Consider the following 20006-nt stretch of genomic DNA (forward strand, 5'->3'; position numbering starts at 1 on the left):
TTTTTTTTTTTTACTTTCAGAAGATCGTGTTTCTGCCAGTGAAGTGTTTCAAAACTAAAAGAAAAACAGTATTAATATTTTTTTTTATTGTTTTTGGGTCACACACAGTGGTGCTCAGGCCTTAGTCCTTACTTTACACACAGGAATCACTCCTGATGGTGCTCAGGGGACCATATGGGGTACCAGGGATTGAACCTGGGTCAATTGCTTGGAATGCAAGTGCATTACACATTTGTACTATCTCTCCGATCCCTGATGTTAAAATTCAATGCACTAAAAGTATACCATATTTTTCTCTACATACTTTGTTACGTATCTTTTCTTTAGATTAGACTTCAAATTAAAAAAAGCTTGATGTTTATTGTAGTTTTGTAATATTTTTAATGATAGTTTAAAAATATTTGAATGTCTATAATAGTATTCTTTTTGGTATCTTTTTCATAATAATAAATTTAGGAAAATACTTGTAAAATTATAATCATAAATGAAAGAAGTAAATAAAAGTTTGGCAAAGTATTCAGCACGAAATATTTCTTAATCATATGATTTTTAACATCCATTATTATCAGTAAATTTTAGGAATTAAAATATTTTAATTCATGATCATATGTGTGTGTGTGTAGAAAATTAGTTCTATTGAAAACACGTAGAGAGACATGATAGGAGAGAGAGAGAAAGAGAGAAAAAGAGAGAGATGGAAGGAGAGAGAAAAAAATGAAAGAACAAGAAAATGGGCTTCCTGAGAGTGGAAAAAGCTCACGATCTGTTTTTTCATTGTAAACATATACTTTAATACATTAAAAAAATTAATAAAATAATATTGATACCAAATAAACAAATAAAATATGGTTTGGGTAATTATTTTATATATAAAGCTATTAAAATATTTATCGCTTGTGTGTTGTAATACAGAATTAAAATGACACTTCAATCTAAAAGTCTATGAATTATTTGGCTGAAACCTTTCAAACAATATTATCACCACGGTTCCACTAGATGGCACTAACAGCCTGAAGAAAAGCTGTAGAAAATACAAAAAAAAAAAAAAGCTGGCTTTTATCTAAACCACAAAATACAAACTGGTGAACTGACTGTTTCAATGGATTATCATTGTTACTCTAATGGGACTTTAAGAAAATATGCCATTTCCCCATGTAATCAAACATCTGGCAATTCATTACAAACTTAAATGAAGTGTGTATGGTTTTAGGGTATCTGATCCTATTTCAATTAGAAACAAAAAATAATTTTTATTCAGTGATTTATGATTTTAATGACATAATTGAATGTTGAAAATTTCATTTTCATTCTTTTTAGTTATGTACAGATTTTGGTGGCTCTCAGTTATAGCTCTAGTGTATTTTAAAACTTTTTTAAAAAATAACACTGCTGTAGAATAGCTTCCCCCCCAATTTTAATAAACATTAAAAATGTTTATTTTTAAACATAAAATAGCTTTTATTTTTATGTTTGCTAATAAAATATAAGCATTAAAAAAATGTTGAGATTTGCTTTAGCAAATCCCCCAAATTCTTCCTCTTCTCCTGTATTATCTCTTAATTCAGAAATGGAAGTTGATTTGAATTTCATTTTTGATTTTACTGTAACTTATATGTGGGGTTTTGAAAGCTGAGCATTGAGAAATAGAAGAAGATTGTACTTTCTCTTTTTGTTTGGGTAAAATGTAATGTTCAGATTATGGCTTTTTGAGAACTATGGGTATAAAATTGGGTTAAATTATTTTCAGAATTAAAGAGCATATTGAGCTTAATGACAAGGAGAATTGTTGAGCTGTCATTCATAACTAACATTTTACACTTAAAAAAGTGAATAGAAGTCTTGAATGTGGGTTTCTGTTAGGTTATTGTTTTATATATAATTTGAAAATGGTGGTTAAATGCAACTTTCTCCCCCTTTAAACTTGTATGCATTTCTTTAAGAAATTAACTCTTTAGCTTGGAAATTATTTTATAAAATTAGAGCTTAGTTAGAAACCATAGATACACTGAATATTTTCTAATAGCTTCCATTGGAGGGCTCCAGTTGTTTTATAGACTGGAATCTCCCTTTCTCATAAAACCTCTGTTGAAAGGAAAAATCACTTGACTGAAAATAAAGGATGTTTACTTAAATTTCTATTATGATTTTTTAAATTTTTTCATAAAGTTACATTTATGATGTACATGTAGCTTTATCTCTGATCACAAAATAGAAAAAATAGACTTGGTATTGTGTTCAGCCTTACAGTGTATTGTTGTTTTTATAAAAGACAGTCTATGAAATATTGAATTACTTCTTTGTGATCTACCACTTTCTTAATATAATCTTGCTTGGTTTATTATGTTAAGAAAATATTGAATATGTATGCTAACTTTTTGATACAGCATCTTACACTGTGATGTGTGTTAAGATATTTTTTAGTAAAGGAAAGATAGGGTTTGAGTACAAATAAAAACATTTGTACTCAACATTTCTCGAGTCTCAGTTTTGCATTTTATTGCCGAGGCATACATGCAGACCCTCTGCATGTCTTTTTTTTCTCCCTTGGGGGACCAAACACTAACTGTTGTTGAATCTGCTTTCCCACTATACTGGTTTGGTTATGCTCTGCTTTATATTTCTCAAACTTAAAATTTCACCCAGTCTCTTATTTTCCAAATACCATGTCTCCTGTCAGGTGGGAAATCACTCCCCTTTTGTTGCTCTTTATCTTGTTTCTACCTCTCTATGTTCTTCCTGCTGTCAACATCGTTTATTCATCGGACCCAGCCTATTGCTTCAGCAGCTAGTTAAGGGAAGAGCTTTATTTCAGTCATTGTTGTTTCAGCATGACCCAGTATGGGAAATTTTTTGTAGTGTGATATATTTATTTAAATGTGAAATTGATGTATAGCTTGATTGGGGGAAGGTACGGCAACTCAGCTTTGAAACAACAGGCTCTTTCCTAATGACATTATAGAAGAGAGATTAATTTGTTCATTTTTGCCATCTGTCCTTTTGGGTTTAGACCTTTATTATTAAATGCATTACTTTAATTGTAGTTTTTCTCCAGCTTTAATTCTGGAGTGATTTTGACTTACTGTTCACTTATGTTTGGTGCTGTGGACTGTCATTAGCAGATAAGTTGTGCACATTTGATGTTCTGTAGTTTTGACAAATTGGTTTTGGTTTTTCAGGTTTCATAAAAAATACATGTCACTATCACTCATAGTGTATGTATATGTGTGACATGATTTATATTATAAAATTAAAGTTGAAGAAATTTATTAATAAAAGCAGTTTTAAAAACTGAAATAATTTTTCCCCAAACTTGGACATCTAAATACTCTTCTAATTTTTTAAAGCTACATTTTAGTATGGTCTAAAAAGTTCTGTTTGCTCTTTTGTCCCGCATATTTTGCCATTTAAATATTATGTTATTATTATTATTGTTTTCACATTATGGGGGAATGGACCTAAAGCCTTTTGTATGCAAGGTGTGTGCACTGCTGCTGAGACACATCCCTTGCCACTTTAAATTTTTTTTCTTAAAATCTTCTATTCACTTTGTTTATGCAAAATTTTGCTTCATACGTATAGATTGGTATGCAAAATTGGTTCTGATTTAGGTGAGGAATTATGTATTTTGATCTTTGATCCTGGAAAACTAGTTTCTATAATGACAAAATTATCAGTGTAATTGTATGAAAAGTATACAGTCTGTTCCAGTTTATTTTTCTAGTTTGGATTCAGAAGATATCTTTAGAATAATTTAACATTTATTGTTATTTCTAGTTAGAAAAAGAAAATGTTTTATTAAGAGTGAGCATAAAATTTTGACATCAAAACATCAAACTGTCTTTTTGTAAATACAGTTTACTGTGTAAATTAATTTTTATTTGGTTAGTTATTATTATCAACAGTACGGCTTGGTACCACGGACCATAGAAATGTAGAAAAATGAGCACTTTTAGTCCTCAAAAAGTGTATAATCTAATTGAGCAGGCATTAGTACTGACGATGAAACATTCAGAAAAGGATGAAATAGAAGCAGAAGTATTTTGGTTATTGCTGTTTTGATTTGGTTTGGAGATCACACCCAGCATTGTTCATGAATTTCTCCTGGCTCAAAGCTTAGGGATCACTCCTGGTGGGACTTGAGGGACCATATGGGATGCAGGATATTGAACCTGAGTTGGCTGCGTGCAAGGCAAGTTCCCTACCCTTTGTACTATCTTTTCAGCTCAGAAACAGAGTTTTAAAGCCTAAAAATGCAATTGGGTTATCACAAGGATCCCACAGTATATGAGATAGGACCACTGTGGATTGGTCAGGATTCTAATTAGAATGGAGTTTTGAGTGAGTTTGTTTATATGTTTTCACACAGGAGCCATACAGTTGTCTGAAAGCAAAAGAATATGTGATAGAGATAGTATTGCACATTTATTTTATATTGAGACTTTTGGATTGTGTGTGTGTGTGTGTGTGTGTGTGTGTAGTTTTTTTCTTTCTGTCTTTCTTCATTTTAGACCTCTCCTTAGTCCAGGATATTTACACTGAAACTGTCAAGCATTCTGTATCAGTTCTTTGAAATTATACAAGTTTGTCCTTTTGTGATATAATTGCTTAGTTCTTTAGGAAGGAATGGCATTTGACCTTTTATAAACAAGACAGATTGTACTCTTTTTACAGATTCATCACGCCTGTGAAATGTACGTTTGCGAGAGAGATTTATAAATGGTATCCTGTTTTCCTTTGGCATTCTTAATGACTTTAGATACTTGTTTCAATGTTGTTTTGTGCATGTGTGAGCACGCATGTGTGTGAATTTGCAAATGTCTGCTTACTTTTTAGGTAAAGAACGTTGGGATGTGGAGAGCCTTAGTAAGTTACTCAAGGTTAATAGCAGAGTTGAGGCTGAAATCTAATTGTCTTTTCTTTCAGACCAATCAGTTAGGTACTATGTACAGATATTCAATACTTACCATTTTTTCCCTTTTACATTTCAGATGAAAGACCTCAATATTGCTTTGATTTAAATTTTTGGCTTGGTTTTATAGCTGATGGTTTTCGATCTTAGCAGTTTTTGCAAATTTTTTTTCTTTACCCAGCTCTTTCAAATAATATTTTATTAATTTTATTTTTTATTACAGCACTGTGATTTACAAAACTTTTCGTAGTAGAGATTCAAGCATGTGATGCTCCAACACCAATCCCACATTTATTTATTTGCAGTGCTGTGGAATTCCTTGGAGATAAGGAATTGCCGTATCCCTTCTGACTCCTGAATTGTGTGGCACTTGAAGCTGCTATTTCAAGTGCTTGTGGACTTTTAGGGGAGATGGCAGGAATTTCTGACTCCTTTTTCCATTACTTGTGCCTTACTGTCATTTCAGTTATCCCCCACTCCCCCTGTTTTTGTTTGTTTGTTTTTTGAAGTAAAACAGATTTTAATTTGAAGGCTTTCTGGAAGGAAAAGGAGGAAGAGGTGTGAGTATGTGAGAGAGAGAGGGGCAGGGGGAAGAAATGTATCCAAGAGAGAACATGGGCTTCTCCAAAGACACAGAGAGACTTCCAGTTTTCTTTTATTGCTTTCTTTTTCTTTTTAAAAATTGAGCTACCATTGGTTTAGCAGCCTGTAAATGTTTCTAGGCTTCAGGGTACAGTGTTAAGGCATCATACTCACCACCGAAGTGGCACAGCCCTCTACCACAGTTCCCTAGGCCCTTTGAGCTTTTCATTTGATGGAGGAAAGTTGCCTGTGGATAGTCTAGCTGGGAAGCTTTCTCCTGTGTGGATTTTAACCCTGTTCTGTTCTTCTGTGATGTATTCCAGCTTCTAAACTGATTGGTGTGTCATAGATAAACTGCGAACAGGATCCCGATATTCTTTTTTTCTTCGTGGTGTCTAAGTGTATGCAGAATTACAAATGGTTGTATCAGTGACCTTTTTCATTTGTATATTTTCTAAGTTGAGCTTTAGAGCATACAGGCATTTTCCATACGGTTATTTATGCTATTTTGACTTTGATATGACCTTGCCTTTTTTTCCAATTTATTGAAACTTTAAATTTAAATAGCCAGTTATTCTCCAGAGTTTCAGATTTATTGCTCTAATATTTTCTTTCAGCACAAGTCTACTAAGAGGAGATAATTTTATAGTTAATAACTTTTCAAATTTAAAATATAAATTAAAGCCTAAGAGATACACAAGCTAGACTCTTTTTATAACCCAAAACGATGCCCTGCAGTAAAATAGTCTGGGGCATCTTTATTTGGAAAATATTGTCTACTACTTGACTGTGTAATGTTTGTATATTTAATAACTGCCAAGTTAGTGTCATTAAGAATTTTTGTCAGGTATTATTTAATGAGTGAAAAATGATTTTAAATGCTAGTTTCTTTTCATGTACTTTAATATATTTGAGATTTATTTGAATGAAAATACTTCATGGTAAAATTATATGTCTATTATATATAAATATATATTATATACTATATATGTATACGTATATTATATATAAATATATATTATATATATATAAAGGACTTGTTGGTCAAGCTCTTTTCTGTTCTGTATATCCATAGACCTTCCTTATTCTATATCACTGGAAGGAAGCGTTTTATCACCACAGAACTTTATGTTCATCATGAGACTATTAATTGCATGCAGTACACTTGAAAAGAAGCCTCATGAAACAGTACCTTTCTGAAGCCAGTGTTTCTTAACCAAGTAATGGGATTTTCAGCAGAAGAATGCTTGCAGCTTAGGGTTTCAGTGCTGAGACACAGGAGTTGTTGCGATGGTCTCTTGTCATTTGTGATGAGGCAGATTCTAGAAGGTTGTTCAGGGGAGGACATGCTTTTGTCTTATGTATGTACAAAGTTACGTAGTTACTTTGTTTTCCCTTTTATTTCATATAGCTATTTCTGTTTTGCATATAAGGTATTGAAAATAAAACATTTTTCAAACTGGCAATTTTTTTTTTCTCTAGTAGATAAGTTGTTTGAAGGTATTTGGTTGTTTCTTGAGGTTTTTTGTTTTTAAAATTTTTTTTTTTTGGTTTGTCTGTTTTTTTAATCAGTTTGTCTCCAAGGAAAATTGTTTGTATATGATAGGTGGTTATTAAATTCCATGTAGATAGAATTCTCATAGCTATAAGAACTATAATCATTATTTTTTTTTTCTTAAAGGAGGAATTTCGAGAACTTCGAGAACAACCCAGTGACCCTCAGGCTGACCAAGAACTAATTAATAGTATTGAACAGGTGTACTTTTCTACAGACTCATTTGATATTGTTAAATATGAATTGGAGGTAAATTTTTTTTCTGTATATTTAAAATATATTGTTCAGTGACTGAATGTGTAAATGAAATTTGAATGCCTTTTATGGGGGTTATATATTTTTGATATGGGCAGAGGTCTGTTATGATCATGGTAAAGGAACTGTCAGTTTTGCTGAAAGATGAGATTATTTCTTTAAGTGTAAAGTGATGGGCAACGCTAGGTATAACTTTCTGTACCTTTGTTGTCAACTCTTAGCATATAACAAATCAGTATGTTGCCTTTATCTTCTTTTATATTGACTAGACAAGTTTATAAAAACCACTGAGAATTTTAAGTCATAAGTAATATATTTATGTAATTAATTAGCCATGGTAAAACTCATACCATAATGTTTACAACAGTGGCATTTAAAATTAATAAAGAGGGGCTTGGGCAATAGCACAGTGGGTAGGGCGTTTGCCTTGCACGTGGCTGACCCAAGTTCAATTCCCAGCATCCCAAATGGTCCCCCGAGCATCTCCAGGAGTAATTTCTGAGTGCATGAGCCAGGAGTAACCCCTGTGCATCGCCGGGTGTGACCCAAACAGCAAAATAAATAAATAAATAAATTAATAAATAAAATTAATAAAGAATAAAAAAGAGTAATAGTTTCACATCAAACCAAATACAGTATGCATGCACTGTTGATATTTAGTTCATAAATACTGTCAGTCAGTTCCCAGCTCATTGTTTGTTTGGGGGGGAGGTTGTTTGTGTCATACTTAGGAGTGCTCAGGGCTTACTCCTGTATGGGCTTTTTTTTTTTCAATAAAAAATTTTTTATTTTTTTAATATTTTACCATCAGATTTTCTTTTTTTTTCTTTTATTGAATCACTGTGAGATATAGTTACAGAGCTGTCATGTTTGAGTTTCAGTCATACAATGATGAAACACCCATCCCTCCACCAGTGCACATCCTCCACCACCAATGTCCCCAGTATCTCCCCACCCCATCCCAACCCTCCCCCTGCCTCCATGGCAGACAATTTCCCCCATACTCTCTCTCTACTTTTGGGAATTATGGTTTGCAATATAGATACTGAGAGGCTATCAAGTTTGGTCCTTTATCTACTTTCAGCCCACATCTCCCATCCTGAACGATCCTCCAACCATTATTGACTTAATGATCCCCTCTCTGTTCCAGCTGTCTTCTTCCCCAGCTCATGAGGCAGGCTTCCAACTATGGAGTAATATTCCTGACCCTTGTATCTACTATCTTTGGATGTCAGTCTCCTATTGTGTTATTTTATATCCCACAAGTGAATGTAATTATTCTATATCTGTCCTTCTCTTTCTGACTCATTTTACTCCTGTATGGACTTTTGTGCTTAGATCTTAGAGGGAAAAGTAGAAAGACCAGAGGAATTGCTGGGGATGTGATATTACACCTTTGTGTCAGCACAGATTCATCAGATTCATAAAACAGAGGGGTACAGGTAAATGAAAGCTAAACATTATTTTTTTTCCTCATTTATGGATTTTTCTTTCTTTAGAAACTTCCTCCTGTCCTCAATTTACAAGAATTGGAGGAGTACAGAGACAAATTGAAAAAACAACAAGCAGCAGTAAGTTAAAAAATAAAAAAGTTGTTTTGACAGAATTGTAGATGAAACAGAGAGAGATATAATAGTTGAGATTTTATGGTTTAATATACAGTCATGTTAAGCAAATCTTGTTATTAAACACGATTGACTCCAATTATATATTCATATTAAAATTCAAGTATATTTACGTATGCACTTAAATACATTCATATTCAAATTAAAATGCCTATTCTGTTTCCTTTGCATTAGATAGTTTGCTGTTGTTTTGTTTGTTTTGGGGTCATATTTCATGGTTCTCAGGAACTATTCCTGGACTCTGTGCTGGGGTTCTCTTTTGGCAGGCCATCCACAGTGCTGGGGGTTGAACCTGGGTCTCCTGCCTGCAAAGCACTCTGCCTATCGAGCTCTCTCTCTGGCCCTCACATTCTCTCTCTGGAATTCTAAATGCGATCCAAGAATTTTGAACTTTTTCAAAATTCTTTCAGCTTCTAGAGTGCTTGTGGGCGCCTTGCCATATGTATATGACTTCCCAACCACCAGCTGTAAAAGAGTAAAAGTTCAAAACTCCGTATTAAAATAAAAGTAATTTTATATATGTGTACATATATGTGTATATAGGGCTAGAGCGATAGCACATCGGGTAGGGCGTTTGCCTTGCATGGCCAACATGGCCGACCCGAGTTCGATTCCTCCGCCCCTCTCGGAGAGCCCGGCAAGCTACCGAGAGTATTCCATATGCCAGACACAGTAACAACAAAGTCTCCAATGGAGACGTTACTGGGCCCGCTTGAGCAAATCGACGAACAACAGGAGGGCCTTTACCTTTTTTTACCTTGGGTCATGCTAAACAGTGTTCAGGGCTTATTCCTGGCTCTGTGCTCAGGAATCACTCCTAGAGGTGATTGGGGACTCAGTATTGCTAGGAATTTCACCACAGTCATATACAGGGCAAGTGCCTTTGCACCTGTTCTATCTTTTCACTCTGAAGTCAACGTTTAATTGTGTGATGTGATATTGACCAAGTCACTTGGCTTTAGTCTGGCTCAATCTCTCTCTTTTTTTGTTAATTGCTGGTTTAGGCCTGCGTTTTTGCTAATGTAAAATTCTGTAATTCCCTATTTTTTTTCACATTAGCCTGAATTTCTTATATAAAACTGCGAATCTACTGTAGATTATTAAATAATGGTAGTTTGTGGTTTGATTAATTCATTTTAATACTTAAGGAGTAATACTTGTATTTGAAATATGATTTTTGCCTGGCACCATATATGGCACATGAAGCATTGCCAGGGGTAAGCTCTGAGCATAGTTGGGTTTGGCCCCAAAAGTAAAAGTGAAAAGAGATACAATTTTTAATTTTTTTTGTTTTATAAAGAATTTCGCAATATTTGATTAAATTTAATATTCAAACACCAATCCCACCACCATTACACCTTTCCATCACCATATTTAAGATGCTTCCATACCGAACCCCAATCCCTGCCCCAAAGCAGAACCAAAATAATATATTTTGTATTGTTTGTTATGAAAAACCACTGAAAATGCTACAAAAAAGTATCCTTACAGGGAAGAATGTGAAGATTGTTGTATTTCATTCAGGGGCCATTAAAGCCCTCCTATAAGAGATCACTAACATGTGAGATACACACACACACAAACACACACACACACACACACACACACACATACACATGTGTCTAAAAAAATATTTCCCTCTAAGATTGGTTGCCTCCTACTTTGAACCCCATCAAATATGGTGCAGTACTCTTAGAGTATGGCGGGGGGGGAGAGGGTGAGGTATGAGGCATTTGTGGCCGTGTGGTCCAAGTTCACTTGTGGGTGTGGCTTGGTGGAGCATGTGGAGAGCGGCCGTGAGCATGGTGGTACTTGAGTTCTGGAAGTTTTCTGTTGCTTGGGCTGGGTCCCTTGGGACGGGGAGGGATCTCACCCGACCACCTTCAGGGTGCTTCGAGTGAAGCAGCCTGGTGCAGGGTGCTTCAAGTGAAGCAGCCTGGAGCAGGGTCCAGTGGCATGGTTATAGCAAGCATCATGTTATGCTCCCTTCTGAGAGAGAAGGATTTGCGATCTGGATGTGATGGCTAATGACGAGATTATCTGGCACCAGTCAGAGGTGGTTTATGGATGTGACCAATGAGTTTCTGGAGACAGGGGGATACAGGTGGAGGATCCCAGTTCTGTTGAACCCAGAGTTCTCAGTCACAAAGCCCCGCATACCTGGGTTTTCAATGGATTCACTCATGGGATACAAGTTTTTTTTGAGGGGGGCACAACTGATTATGCTCAGGGCTTAGTTCTAACTGAGCTTAGAACTCACTTAGAGTTAGCTTAGACCATTACTCCTTTCAGGGTCCAAGGAACCATAATGGGTGCTGTGGATCAAACCTGTGTCAGCACATTCGAGGTTAGTGTCCTGTCTGCTGTACTCTCTCTCCAGGTCTAAATTAGTTTTTAATAATATATCTGACAAATAAGGAAGATATGCTTCTCTTTTTTTAAACAAAATTATACCCAAAGTATCAGTATTTCTTTGGGGGTAACATTGGTTTTGTAGGGAAGACCCTGGGCACTAAAGGATTGTGTAGTGAAAATATGTTTTGCAGCTGGGAATGTGGCTCTGTGGTTAAGTGCATACCTTGCCCTGCATGCATGAGACCTGAGACCTACGTTTGATTCTAGGCACTGGGGGATTGGGGGGGGGGGGGGGGGGAGGTGTGCTTGTGCTTTTGGAGAATTGCATTTCAGTAGATGGTTACCTCTTCTACATTCTGTTGGCTTTAGCATGTTCCAATAGGTTCATAGCCATCTATGTGCATTGTATAGTAGGATTCTTTGGGAAATAAATCCTGTCACAAGGACAACAACTTTTGGAAGTTAATAAACCTGGCTTTGAATGCTGACTTTGCAGTTCACTAACTAGGATTGTGAGTGAGTTACTGTTATTTTAAGGTTGCTCCTGTGGAGGGTAAGGACGCCTGTAGTTCATCACAACAATTGTTATATATGCTAATTGAGAGAAAAAAGGAAAGTATTTTCAGTACCTGGCACAAAATCAGGCGAATAATAACTACATCATCTGTTTATTTTATTTTATTTTACTTAAATGTAGAAGTACTGCTATTCAGCCATTCATCATCTAATTTTTAAAAACCCACTTCAGTCAGATTGGGTGGGTTTCTCACTCTGCATGTTTATACATCTTTATACTTTTGTACTTGTCTATAACATCCTTATATCAATGGAAAGATTAATTTGATTTTAAGTTGGTGTGTAATATTTTGTTTTTACTTGGCTTGCAAATGGGAACTAATTATGTTTCTGAGCTAACATTCAACTAGTACCTTCCAAATTGTTATGATTATAACTAGTATACATTATTATTCATGGAACTGATTAAGAAAGAAGTATTTTATGTCTCCATTAATTCCAAGAAGCACATGTTCACTTGTTAGACTTGTAGAACTAAATTACTGTTTGTTTTCTCATGTACGGCAAAGGACCTAAAGGATACAAGAATGTCATTATTCAGATAATCTATACATTCAGTTGATTAAACATTTCTAAATATTCACACGTTCATCTTTTTATATCAAATCTGTACCCTTAAGGTTTGTTAGGTTTTTGGACTAGAGGATAGTACAGTGGGTAGGGCTCTGCCTTGCGGGCCATTGATCCAGTTCAGTCCATGACACTGCATATGGTCCCCTCTCCCCAAAGGACTGTTAGACTTTTACATATGTTAGTTAAATCATAAAATGATATTCGTATTAATATCATGAGTATAAATATATTAACAGTAATATAATGACCATTAATTTTCTGTTGAGAATAAAATATACTGTGCTCTATTTTATATTTCTTTCACTAATTTCAAGTCCAGAGACTTATGTGTAGTGACCTACATTACATGTCACTTATTACATGTCAGTAATATAAGTAATATTACTACTTATATTATAATATGCTTATAATGGAAATAATAAAGACTTAGATTACATGTCAGTATTTTCTACAGAAATTATTGGGAGAATCAATGAAATATCGCAACAACTTTAAATGTAAAATGTAGTAGGAAGCATAAGTTTTTTCTTTTACTTTGCTTGTTTTTGTAGGTCTCTAAAAAAGTAGCAGATTTAATCCTTGAAAAACAGCCTGCTTATGTAAAGGTACGATAATTTTTATTGTTAATAATAAAAGGTAAAGGTAAAAGACCCTCCCATTGATCATCAATTTGCTCGAGCGGGCCCAGTAACGTCTCCATTGGAGACTTTGTTGTTATTGTGTTTGGCATATCGAATACGTCACAGGGAGCTTGCCAGGCTCTGCCATGCGGGCGAGATACTCTCGTAATACTCTAGATACTCTGTTAATAATAAAATATAAAAAAATTTTATTGACATCTACCTAACACTTGAAATATTTTAATGTTTTCTTTTTATAGCTTTGTAACAGCATATATCTTTGTGTGTTTGTGTATGTGTGTGTGTGCATGTGTGCGTGTGCATGTTACCCTTTATCAAACTAAAGAAGTAGATTATTTCAGATTTTTAAGTAATATTTTTTTTTCATACTTTAGATGATCCAGTGAAAATTGGCTTTATTTACTTTTTAAGCACATAGATAACTGATAATGAAGCCTAATGGCGATGTATCAATATATCTTTAAAACTTGATTAAATTAGGGCTGAAGAGGTAATACAGCAGCTAGGGCACTTGCCTTGCATATAGATCACCCAGATTCAATCCCCAGCACTGCTAATAGTCCTCCTTGCCCACCAGGAATGATTCTTGAGCACAGAGCCAGGAGTGAGCTATGACCCTTGCCAGGTGTGGAGTCCACCAAAAAAAAAAAATAGAAAAGAAACTGTCTAGTTGAATCTGTGTTTTCACTGGAAAATCAGACTGTAAAATTCACTGAAATACCCAGCAGTGTTCAAATGAAGGTGTTCATTGTCACAAACTATCTTAGCTAACAAAAATTATATTTTTATCTTTGAAGTTCTATTGGCAGGGATATTTAAATAGATTTATTATTGGTATCTGTTTATGCCGATTTAGTACAGGTTGGGTCTAGATTTCCTTATAAGCAATAGTGAATAAATATTTTGTCACATGTCATTGCTGGAAATCAACCAAAAGTGCTCATATTAAATGGTTTTTTGAAAAATATGTCAACAATTTTCAATTCTCAGATTTTTGTTGCTAACTTTTTTTTCCCAAGCTGGCTTTTCTTTGAACCCAATAAAGTTTTTAAGGATCATGTTAATATAAAGGAAACTAAAGCGATAGCACAGCGGGTAGGGCGTTCACCTTACAAGCGGCCAACATGGCCGACCCAAGTTCGATTCCTCCGCCCCTCTCGGAGAGCCCGGCAAGCTACCGAGAGTATTCGATATGCCAGACACAGTAACAACAAAGTCTCCAATGGAGACGTTACTGGGCCCGCTCGAGCAAATCGATGATCAACGGGAGGGCCTTTACCTTTACCTTTTAAAAATTCCTTAAATATATGTATTTATTTATATATTTATATATTATATATTAATATACATATTTGAGGAATTTTATATGTATGAAATAACTTATGTTTAATCTTTCTATAGGAACTTGAAAGAGTTACTTCATTACAGACGGGTCTACAATTAGCTGCTGTTATCTGCACAAATGGGAGGAGGTATAGCATTTGGTGATATTTTTCTTTCTTAACTGACAAACATATTTAAGAAAAAAAATTATTATTCATTGATAATTTTTTTACTATAGTTTCTAGAATTCCAAATTGAAACTATGTCATGATACAAAAATGGTACTAATAGTGGGAATGTCTATGTAAAATTTTCGGTGTTTGTTTTGTATGCTTAAATTATTGCCTCAAATTTTCTTTGGTGGAGAATCATTTCTTTTTTTTCCAACTTATTGCTATAATCTTTGTAAAATGCAATAAAAATAAGTTACTAAGATAATAAAATATAGTTATATAAAATATAGTTCCTTAAGCTAGAAAGATAGTTCTAAGAGCAGAACTCATGGTTTGCATTTCGGAACTAATGGATCAGTCCTCACGCAGAATGATCCACCAAGCACTCTTTGCTGTGTGTGCATACAATTCCACCCTTCCACCAAAATACAGCTTCACTGCCTTAACCTTTTTTTTTTGTTTTGCTTTTTGTGTCACATCCAGTGATGCTCAGTGATTAGTCCTGGCCCTGCACTCAGGAATCACTCCTGGCAATGCTCGGGGGACCATTACATATATTTTTAAAAGGTGTCTCTTTTGTACTGTTCAGGCTCAGGAGCCCAGAGTCCATGCCAGGGAAAGTGCTTAGGATTGTGATGCTGGAGGTCAGCAGGGTTGACATGAGGGTGCCATGTGGTGTCAGGGATCAAACTTGGACCTTGGGCATGCAAGGCATGTGGTCCTCTCATTTGAGCTATATCTTTGGTTCTCATAGTTTCAGTTCTTTTTTTTCATATAAGATTTACCAATGTAGACTTATTTTGTTAGCATTCATTCTGAGTGTTTTTTAAAGCTTATTTTCAATTCCTGAAATTTTCTTGTTGTAAACCAGTAACAGATTGAGGATTGGTTCCAAACTACTCATATTTTGAGTAATTCTGGTTCAGATTGAGCTCTTGAGTAAATTTGCTAAATACTACACACAGTCATTATTTTTAAGAGTAATTGATGTCTAATTGTTCTTTATGGATAGTATTCTTCTTGTAATAGAAAATATTATTTACTGTTAAATTTACTTTTGCAGGCACTTGAATATTGCAAAGGAAGGCTTTACTCAAGCTAGTTTAGGCCTTCTTGCAAATCAAAGGAAACGTCAGTTGCTGATTGGACTCCTGAAGTCTCTGAGAACTATAAAAACACTGGTATATACAGGCCATTAAAAAAAATTGATACCTAATTTTATGGTTGAAACAGGTTTCACATTGATTTTTTTTTTTCAGCAAAGAACAGATGTCCGCTTAAGTGAAATGCTGGAGGTAGGTTAACATGGATTAGAAATTTGGTGATTCTATTAATATTAAATACGAAAAGTATAGTTAAAATATTCCATTGTGCATTGTGTATAGTGATACATGGTATAAAGAGCATTTTTAAACCTGTAAATTACTTGCTCTAGAGCATTTTTTTTTTCTTTTATTATTTTGTCATTTGGGCCGGAGCGATAGCACAGCGGGTAGGGCGTTCGCCTTACAAGCGGCCAACATGGCCGACCCGAGTTCGATTCCTCCGCCCCTCTCGGAGAGCCCGGCAAGCTACTGAGAGTATTCGATATGCCAGACACAGTAACAACAAAGTCTCCAATGGAGACAGACGTTACTGGGCCCGCTCGAGCAAATCGACGATCAACGGGAGGGCCTTTACCTTTTACCTTTTTATTTTGTCATTTGGGTCACACCTGATTACAGTGCTCAGTGATTACTTCTAGTTCTGAACTTGAGGGTTGCTCGTGATGGTACTTGTTGTACTAGGACTTGAACCTTGACCTCAAGAGTGCAAAGCATGCCCTCAGCCTGTTGAGCCTCTCTCCTGCCCTGTCACTTTTGTGACAGGGACGAATGGAGACGTTATAGCACCCACTCGAGCAAATCGATGAGCAATGACTGGGATGACAAGTGATACAAGTGATAATTCATTTGGAAAATTTCATTTTGGAAAATGTTTATAATAAAGTAAATATGTTAGCTTCAGTATCTTTGGATTGTATTTGCACCTAGAGAGCATTACATTTATCTTTCACATCTAAAGTCAGCAGTGATATATGGGCTATTTCATATTTCACTTGTTTGGCATCACCTATATTGGTTAGTTTATCTAAAATCAGTATTGATACATGGGCTATTTCATATTTTACTTTTTTGGTGTTGCCTATATTGGTTACTGTAAGCCATCTCTGTTCTCTTTGACACTTTTTTAGCCTTTTTTATCTACTGCTGTTAGTGAGGTCCATCAAAGCCTAATAGTATACATGTTTGACCATATTACTTGAGCTTTTTTTTTCTTTTTCTTTTTTTTTTTTTTTTTGTGAATTGAATCACCATTACAGGCTGTTCATGATTGAGTTTCAGTCATACAATGTTTCATTCATACAGTGTTCCAGCACCTATCCCTCCACAGCTTTCACACTACCAATGTCCCCAGTTTTCTTCCTGCCACCCCTCCCCAATACCCCGCCCCTACCACTTGAGCTTTTTTAGGTAGGTACTTTGTCATCATCTCATTACCATCAGTTATTTCAATCACATTTATTGAGTTTAAATATAAAAAGATATTTTATTGCTTTTTTATGATTGCCATGTTACTTTAGAACCATTACATACAGCTAAGTAAAGGTTTGAGAAATCTATGTAAAAAAATTCATTTGTCACTAAATTGTATTTTAGGTAGTAATATTACTCTTGAGGATATTTGTGACTCACTTTTTCTAGAATTTGTCTACAAATATTTCTTGATTTCTTACTGTTAGAACTGTCTACTTACAATTTTGATTATAAGTAGAGATTATAAGTTATGTTGCAATATTTGATATATAAGCTTATTAGCAGAAGACATATTAATTAACAGTTAACCACATACCCTGTGAGGCAGCTCCTAACTCCTTTAGGCTTTATCCACATGACATGGTCTTAGTTGTAACTATGTCTTTGAGGGAACAGAGTGTTTTTCCTATGAGAACATATTACAATTTTATTCTTTATTACCCATATTAAAGAAGATTAAAAATGTTCTAGTTCTGTAACTTTTGGAGAGCAAAGATGTGTTTGTCTGAAGCTTTAAGGAAAATAATGTTTCCAATTTCATGACTTCTGTTGTTATTTTAAGGAGGAAGACTATCCAGGAGCTATTCAGTTATGCCTGGAATGTCAGAAAGCTGCAAGCACTTTTAAACATTACAGTTGTATAAGGTAAATCATAGAAAATGTGTAAAACTGACTTAATTTTTAAGTTTTGTGTGTAGGCGTTATATAACATCCAGAGTTCATAAACATAGGAAATTAGTATTGTTTTCTCTGTTAGAACTGTTTTCCATAAATGGGCAGTACAAGAAAGTTATAAACATTTACCTATAAGGTCTAAAAAATTAAATACTTTAAAATCCAATTCTTTCTTTTTGGGGAAGTGACGGGTACCAGGGATTGAGCCCAAATATTGTTTGTGCTCTAAACTGAGCCACAATTCCAACCTTTTTTTCATGTTAAAAGAAAAAAGCTTTATTAAAGAAGTATCAGTTCATGTTCATGAAGGAGAAGTACTTTTATAAGTTCTACAACAAACAGATTTAAAATGATTAAAATAATGCTTCATAATGTTAGAAATGATTTGCTGATAAAAATGCAGTTATCTTTTCTTTGAAGTGAAGACTTAAATTTCTTGGCCTTTATTATTAACAATATTAAATAGTGTTTTTTTTCCCCCAGCACTCTCTATGTACCAGATTGGTCCTTGTTAGCTTTATTTTATTTATTTATTTTTTAACTTTATTGTCTTAAAAGTGATTAATTGATTGATTTTTGGGTAACATCTATGGGGATATGGCTAGAGAACTCATACTTGGGAGTCATGATATGTCTGGCATGAACTGGGCTCCAACATGCAAAATATACTTCTCAGCCCTTGAGCAAATTACCTGGTCCCAACTTCACTTAATTTTCATGAACACAACTACTAACTATTCCTTACACCAGTCCTATCAGTAAGTCTGAGATCATCTTCATTTTACAGATGAAAAGCATAGGGCAGAGTGAGATGATGTAGGTAGTTACTTGAGCTTGTCCAGAGTTGAATCCATGATATTTTCACTCCTTGTTGTGACCTCGTTGGTACTTTTTTAAATGTTCTTTCCAATCTGACAGATTCCATTTTTATAGCTAGTCGAGAAGAAAAAATTTGTCCATTTTCATTTCCATTGTATCTCTTGGGAGTTTTTCCTCCTTCACTCAACTTATAAACATTGAGAATGTTATTGCAGTTTGTTTCTGTTATTGCAGATGGTTCAAATATTTTTCATTCTTTTTGAAAATTTGACTTTATTTTAGGTAATATTAATGTTTGTAATACTTAAGGGATCATGGATTTAATGTATTAGATTGTTTTGTTTATTTATAAGCAGTGCGATGTAAAAGGGCTTTATGAATGGATTTTGGTCTGCTTAAAATGAAGCCTCTGCATTACTGGTGACAGTACCTTGGGGATGTGCTAATCCTCAGGTGTAATTCCCATCATTCCTCTCAAGCCTTCACAAATAAACACATGGTCTTAGAAAATAGTGTGCTTGCTGACCAAACTGTATTTGAAATTAAATCTTACCAGTCCTAAAAGATAGTTCCCTTACCTCTCCTGTATGGAAACTCAGGCAGTCAGTGACCATGATGTAGATACTACTTTTGAGTATCTGATAAATAAAAGGATTATGGTAAAACAATATATTAATGCAGGATTAAATTAAGTTTTTTCCTCTTAATATATTCTCATACCATGGGTTTTTGCTGATACAGACTAAGGGCTAGGCATTTTCCCTCTCAGAGATGCTTTTTAAATATTTATGGTATTGATTTCTTTAGCAACATGAATACTGAAATAGCACACTTTTTTTTTATTAGGACACACATAGTATGGTAGTGCCAGTGATGTCAGTTTCATCTATTTTGAAGAATTGTCACTATTAAAAACTCAGATGTCATTACAATTTTTTTTTTATTTAGTGACAGAATTAACTCTCGTATGTTGAAAATTTCTAACAGTGCCTTCTCAAACCTAAAAAGAACATAGACCTCATCATTTTATTTTATTTTGTGGTGATAAATCTGAATGAGAACACTTGTTTATGATTCGGTGAAAATAACTCAGGCAGTTATGATTATACTGAATGTTTATTACCTGCAAAGTGCTTTGCTCTGAAATTGGCTATGCAGTGATAAACCAAGCATAAGATAATCAGCTTTAAGGAAGCTGAGATTGAAGAAAGTACAAGTGGGATGGGACCTAAAAGAGAAGGAAGTTGAGCATATAGTGGGAACATTGGGATCAAAATCTTAGAGGATCAAGACTAAAGAGGATGGAAAGAGGGACAGAAGGAATTAGCTAAGCCAAGGAATGAGGGATTATGGGTAGGAAATTAGAGGT

At 34.6% G+C, this 20006-nt stretch overlaps 1 protein-coding gene across 1 annotated transcript in view; it reads left to right on the forward strand.

Moving 5' to 3' along the window:
- The window catches only part of VPS50 (VPS50 subunit of EARP/GARPII complex), a 130791-nt gene that overhangs the window by 11853 nt on the left and 98932 nt on the right, over nt 1–20006 (forward strand). The window contains exons 3-9 of the mRNA XM_056118362.1: nt 7173–7295; nt 8801–8872; nt 12982–13035; nt 14473–14543; nt 15631–15748; nt 15827–15862; nt 17706–17788. Coding sequence (XP_055974337.1) covers nt 7173–7295; nt 8801–8872; nt 12982–13035; nt 14473–14543; nt 15631–15748; nt 15827–15862; nt 17706–17788 — 557 coding nt within the window. The remainder of the gene's footprint in view (nt 1–7172; nt 7296–8800; nt 8873–12981; nt 13036–14472; nt 14544–15630; nt 15749–15826; nt 15863–17705; nt 17789–20006) is intronic.

Source organism: Sorex fumeus, unplaced genomic scaffold, assembly GCF_029834395.1.
Source record: "Sorex fumeus unplaced genomic scaffold, SorFum_2.1 ptg000037l, whole genome shotgun sequence".
In the NCBI taxonomy this organism is placed as follows: Eukaryota; Metazoa; Chordata; class Mammalia; order Eulipotyphla; family Soricidae; genus Sorex; species Sorex fumeus.